Here is a 6,609-nt window from a genome sequence, read left to right as displayed (position 1 = left end):
CCTGTTTCTCTCTCCTGTTTCTCTCCTGTTTCTCTCTCCTGTTTCTCTCCTCTCTCTCCTGTTTCTCTCTCCTGTTTCTCTCTCTCTCATGTTTCTCTCCTGTTTCTCTCCTGTTTCTCTCCTGTTTCTCTCTTGTTTCTCTCCTGTTTCTCTCCTGTTTCTCTCTTGTTTCTCTCCTGTTTCTCTCCTGTTTCTCTCTCTCCTGTTTCTCTCTCTCTCCTGTTTCTCTCCTGTTTCTCTCCTGTTTCTCTCCTGTTTCTCTCTCCTGTTTCTCTCCTGTTTCTCTCCTGTTTCTCTCCTGTTTCTCTCCTTTTCTCTCCTGTTTCTCTCCTGTTTCTCTCTCTCTCCTGTTTTTCTCTCTCTCATGTTTCTCTCTCTCTCCTGTTTCTTTCCTGTTTCTCTCCTGTTTCTCTCCTGTTTCTCTCCTGTTTCTCTCTCTCTCCTGTTTCTCTCCTCTCTCTCTCCTGTTTCTCTCCTGTTTCTCTCCTGTTTCTCTCCTGTTTCTCTCTCTCTCCTGTTTTTCTCTCTCTCATGTTTCTCTCTCTCTCCTGTTTCTTTCCTGTTTCTCTCCTGTTTCTCTCCTGTTTCTCTCCTGTTTCTCTCCTGTTTCTTTCTTGTTTCTCTCCTGTTTCTCTCCTGTTTCTCTCCTGTTTCTCTCCTGTTTCTCTCTCTCTCTCCTGTTTCTCTCCTCTCTCTCTCCTGTTTCTCTCCTGTTTCTCTCTCCTGTTTCTCTCATGTTTCTCTCCTGTTTCTCTTCTGTTTCTCTCCTGTTTCTCTCCTGTTTCTCTCCTGTTTCTCTCCTGTCTCTCTCTCTCCTGTTTCTCTCCTGTTTCTCTCCTGTTTCTCTCTCTCCTGTTTCTCTCTCTCTCCTGTTTCTCTCCTGTTTCTCTCCTGTTTCTCTCCTGTTTCTCTCTCTCTCCTGTTTCTCTCCTCTCTCTCTCCTGTTTCTCTCCTCTCTCTCTCCTGTTTCTCTCCTCTCTCTCTCCTGTTTCTCTCCTCTCTCTCTCCTGTTTCTCTCTCTCTCCTGTTTCTCTCTCTCTCCTGTTTCTCTCCTCTCTCTCCTGTTTCTCTCTCTCTCCTGTTTCTCTCCTCTCTCTCTCCTGTTTCTCTCTCTCTCCTGTTTCTCTCCTCTCTCTCTCCTGTTTCTCTCCTGTTTCTCTCCTGTTTCTCTCATGTTTCTCTCTCTCTCCTGTTTCTCTCCTGTTTCTCTCTGTTTCTCTCCTGTTTCTCTCCTGTTTCTCTCCTGTTTCTCTCTCTCTCCTGTTTCTCTCCTGTTTCTCTCCTGTTTCTCTCATGTTTCTCTCCTGTTTCTCTTCTGTTTCTCTCCTGTTTCTCTCCTGTTTCTCTCTCTCTCCTGTTTCTCTCCTGTTTCTCTGCTGTTTCTCTCCTGTTTCTCTCTCTCTCCTGTTTCTCTCCTGTTTCTCTCTTGTTTCTCTCTTGTTTCTCTCCTGTTTCTCAATTAAATTCAATTCAAGGGGCTTTATTCTCTCTCTCCAGTTCTCACTTGTTTCTCTCACTCCTGGAGGAGGAAAGGAGAGAGGGATGGAGGGGAGAGGGATGGTGGGGAGGAGCGAGGGATGGAGGAGAGGAGAGAGGGATGGAGGAGAGGAGAGAGGGATGGAGGAGAGGAGAGAGGGATGGAGGGGAGATCCCAAACACTGAGTCATGTTAAATGAGATAAATCCAGCTCATTGTTGGCAGTTTGTTGTTTTTGAAATCGCTAACAGCCCTGACATCACTTTTCTGACTTTAGTCAAAATTTTGTTCTGATTACAATACAAACAACAAACAAAATGCTTCAACTGTCTAAAATTATTTTTATATGAGGGTAGAAATTATTTTATTTTTAATTATTAATTATTTTTATGTTAAAGGCAGACATTAAGAAATGTAAATGTCAGATATGAGGGTAGAAATTGAGGAGGTAATATCTGGGCGTGGCTAAAGATGTTTACCTGGCAGTGGATAGGACTGTGGGCCCGGAACACTGGCTCCTAGCTCCCCCGCTGACCCTGGATTGGCCAGATTGGTTTTCATCTCCTCCAATCCACCGGCTAGAGCCATGGCCGAATACTCTGATGTCTGGAGAGAGAGAGACAGAGAGAGAAAGAGAGAGAGAGAGACAGAGAGAGACATACAGACAGACAGACAGAGACAGACAGACAGAGAGACAGAGACAGAGACAGAGACAGAGACAGAGACAGAGACAGAGACAGAGAGAGACAGACAGACAGAGACAGACAGACAGAGAGAGAGAGAGACAGAGTTAGACAATGACACACACCTCTTCAGGATGTCAGGTATTTTTTACACACACACAGATTACAAACACACACTGAGCCTCTTGTGGATCAATCTTTTATTGATCTGTTGACAGAGACAGGATTTACTACAGTCTATAACCACCGGATTAGGACAGACTGAGCTGAGAGGTACAGTTAACACAAAACCTCCCTGAGAGAGAGAGAGAGAGAGAGAGAGAGAGAGAGAGAGAGAGAGAGAGAGAGAGAGAGAGAGAGAGAGAGAGAGAGAGAGAGAGAGAGAGAGAGAGAGAGAGAGAGAGAGAGAGAGAGAGAGAGAGAGAGAGAGAGAGAGAGAGAGAGAGAGAGAGAGAGAGAGAGAGAGAGAGAGAGAGAGAGAGAGAGAGAGAGAGAGACAGAGAGAGAGACAGAGAGAGAAGACAGGCTATGTGCGCACTGCCACAAAATGAGGTGGAAACTGAGAGTATGAGAGAGCGACTTACAAAGACTTATGACAGACAGTCACTTAACAATAGTGCATCTAAAACTTAGGGGGTGGGGTGAGAGGGAGGTATTCCTTAAAGAGGTGGGGTTTCAGGTGTCTCCGGAAGGTGATTGACTCCGCTGTCCTGGCGTCGTGAGGGAGTTTGTTCCACCATTGGGGGCCAGGCAGTTTTGACTGGGCTGAGCAGCTGCCACAAGATGAGGTGGAAACTGACCTCCTGCCCAATGTATGACCATATCAGAGACACATATTTCCATCAGATTACACAGATCCACAAAGAAATCGAAAACAAACCCAATGTTGATAACCTCCCATATCTACTGGGTGAAATACCACAGTGTGCCATCACAGCAGCAAGATTTGAGAACTCGGGGAAAAGCGAGCTACGAAAGGCGAAAATACTATTCGAACTTCCATCCAACTCGGGAATTGTAAAATCGGGAACTCGGGAACTCTTTCTAGAGCTTCGACCTGAAGATCATCGTGACATCATCAGAGTTCCCAGTTGCCTGAATCCAGAGAATGGCAGACTTTGATAACAAACTTTGATGACAAAATGATAAGTTATGAAATATGCCAGGGAGATGTGTATACTGTAGCTAAGAAAGTAATACTAAGTGTGTATGTTGTGTAGTAAGATGTTAGTAGCCCATGTGCCTCACCCTAATAATTTGGTCCATTTTCACCTACTGTTCTGACTTGGTGCTGCGCATGTAGCCTATAACCTGTTTTAGAGAAATGCCATCAAATATTGTAAGAGCTTTCATTGTCTGCTTATATGCCCCCTTTATTTATTCTACGGTTCTGACTTGGTGTACAGGGAGAATCCTGTAGGAACGGCCCATGTTCTGCATTCTGTCACATTTCAAAAGTGCAGAACAAGTAGTTATATTGACTACTTCCGAGCTCATCTTATTCAAAATTACAGATGGCCTCTTATCCGCTTGTCGTCCCCTTATGCCGTAGTTTGTACATCTCAATTGACTGTAAAAAAAACACATTTATTTAAACAAGTCAGTCATATCAGCTATGTTTATTTAAAAGGCAGTAAATGAAGCTGAATGAACTGTTTTAGACGAGGCTCCGCTGAAAGCCAAGTGTAGCTGTGGTAAGGTGTTGGGACTCTGCTGTTGGGACTCTGGTGTTGGGACTCTGGTGTTGGGACATCTTTCTGTAGGCCCTAATAGTTTGTGGGCACCGTTTTGTCAACGTTATAGTCTAATTACTGTATGATTTAGTGTTGTGTTGTGTAGTCGCTTCGCTGACAAGCATCCCAACATGTTTTTGGTCCCCCAAAAAAAGATTTACATGCTAAAATCATCACTGAATAGCATCCGGGACTGAAGCTCTGTCACACGTGTGCTGTGCTGTCAGCATACTGTGCTGTGTTCTGTCTGTCTGAGTGGAACATTGGAACGAAGTCAAATTGATCTCGTCAGAACCCCTTAAAGGGGAAATCTGCGATTGCATCATCCACTTCTGGAATTAAACGAATGAAATATGATCATTGAATGTTGGAGAATATAACTTATATCTGCCTCGTTAGAACCCCATCAGAATAACTGCCTCATTAGAACCCCATCAGAATAACTGCCTCATTTAGAACCCCATCAGAATAACTGCCTCATTTAGAACCCCATCAGAATAACTGCCTCATTAGAACCCCATCAGAATAACTGCCTCATTAGAACCCCATCAGAATAACTGCCTCGTTAGAACCCCATCAGAATAACTGCCTCATTAGAACCCCATCAGAATAACTGCCTCATTAGAACCCCATCAGAATAACTGCCTCTTTAGAACCCCATCAGAATAACTGCCTCATTAGAACCCCATCAGAATAACTGCCTCGTTAGAACCCCATCAGAATAACTGCCTCATTAGAACCCCATCAGAATAACTGCCTCATTAGAACCCCATCAGAATAACTGCCTCATTAGAACCCCATCAGAATAACTGCCTCATTAGAACCCCATCAGAATAACTGCCTCATTAGAACCCCATCAGAATAACTGCCTCATTAGAACCCCATCAGAATAACTGCCTCATTAGAACCCCATCAGAATAACTGAACCCCATCAGAATAACTGCCTCGTTAGAACCCCATCAGAATAACTGCCTCATTAGAACCCCATCAGAATAACTGCCTCATTAGAACCCCCATCAGAATAACTGCCTCATTAGAACCCCATCAGAATAACTGCCTCATTAGAACCCCATCAGAATAACTGCCTCGTTAGAACCCCATCAGAATAACTGCCTCGTTAGAACCCCCATCAGAATAACTACCTCATTAGAACCCCATCAGAATAACTGCCTCATTAGAACCCCATCAGAATAACTGCCTCATTAGAACCCCATCAGAATAACTGCCTCATTTAGAACCCCATCAGAATAACTGCCTCATTAGAACCCCATCAGAATAACTGCCTCATTAGAACCCCATCAGAATAACTGCCTCTTTAGAACCCCATCAGAATAACTGCCTCATTTAGAACCCCATCAGAATAACTGCCTCATTAGAACCCCATCAGAATAACTGCCTCGTTAGAACCCCATCAGAATAACTGCCTCGTTAGAACCCCCATCAGAATAACTACCTCATTAGAACCCCCATCAGAGTGTTGATATCGTGGACGGTCAGTCCTTGTGTCCGTACCTCCTTGAATACGAGCGGTTACGTTTCTCAGGCCTCGTCACTCAGTCGTAATGATCGTTGTCTGCAAAGTGACAGTGAGGATCAGCTATAGATTTCACGTCCGGAGGAACAGAGGCCACTCATCTGGCTGATAATGGGGGGAAACGACCCTTCTATCTGTGTGTGTGTGTGTGTGTGTGTGTGTGTGTGTGTGTGTGTGTGTGTGTGTGTGTGTGTGTGTGTGTGTGTGTGTGTGTGTGTGTGTGTGTGTGTGTGTGTGTGTGTGTGTGTGTTCACTGACCTCTTAAACACCCCTGTGTTCGTCAACAACACAATCACTGGACTGTGACCGTCCAAACGGGAGATTACCCTGACCACTACCTCTACCACCCTCTCTATCTACCCTGACCACGCCCTCTACCACCCTCTCTATCTACCCACTACACTACCTCTAACACCCTCTATAACTACCCTGACCACTACCTCTACCACCCTCTCTATCTACCCTGACCACTACCTCTACCACCCTCTCTATCTACCCTGACCACTACCTCTACCACCCTCTCTATCTACCCTGACCACTACCTCCACCACCCTCTCTATCTACCCTGACCCCTACCTCTACCACCCTCTCTAACTACCCTGACCCCTACCTCTACCACCCTCTCTATCTACCCTGACCACTACCTCTACCACCCTCTCTATCTACCCACTACACTACCTCTACCACCCTCTCTATCTACCCACTACACTACCTCTACCACCCTCTCTATCTACCCTGACCACTACCTCTACCACCCTCTCTATCTACCCACTACACTACCTCTACCACCCTCTCTATCTACCCTGACCACTACCTCTACCACCCTCTATAACTACCCTGACCCCTACCTCTACCACCCTCTCTATCTACCCACTACACTACCTCTAACACCCTCTATAACTACCCTGACCACTACCTCTACCACCCTCTATAACTACCCTTACCCCTACCTCTACCACCCTCTCTATCTACCCACTACACTACCTCTACCACCCTCTCTATCTACCCTGACCACTACCTCTACCACCCTCTATAACTACCCTGACCACTACCTCTACCACCCTCTATAACTACCCTGACCACTACCTCTACCACCCTCTCTATCTACCCTGACCACTACCTCTACCACCCTCTCTATCTACCCTGACCACTACCTCTACCACCCTCTATAACTACCCTGACC

The 6,609-nt window shown here is 45.6% G+C and overlaps 1 protein-coding gene across 1 annotated transcript in view; it reads right to left on the bottom strand.

Annotated features, from left to right (window-relative positions):
* Positions 1–1,533: 1,533 nt before the first annotated feature.
* pax5 (paired box 5) overlaps positions 1,534–6,609 on the bottom strand; it is a 72,733-nt gene continuing 67,657 nt past the window's right edge. Inside the window, exon 7 of the mRNA XM_046338652.1 lies at positions 1,534–2,082. Within this exon, the coding sequence (XP_046194608.1) occupies positions 1,942–2,082 (141 nt within the window). The 3' untranslated portion in view covers positions 1,534–1,941. The remainder of the gene's footprint in view (positions 2,083–6,609) is intronic.

This window comes from Oncorhynchus gorbuscha, unplaced genomic scaffold (genome assembly GCF_021184085.1).
Source record: "Oncorhynchus gorbuscha isolate QuinsamMale2020 ecotype Even-year unplaced genomic scaffold, OgorEven_v1.0 Un_scaffold_2074, whole genome shotgun sequence".
NCBI classification, from domain to species: domain Eukaryota; kingdom Metazoa; phylum Chordata; class Actinopteri; order Salmoniformes; family Salmonidae; genus Oncorhynchus; species Oncorhynchus gorbuscha.
Note: the sequence above shows the minus strand (reverse complement) of the source record. Positions and strands in the feature narration are given on the sequence as shown.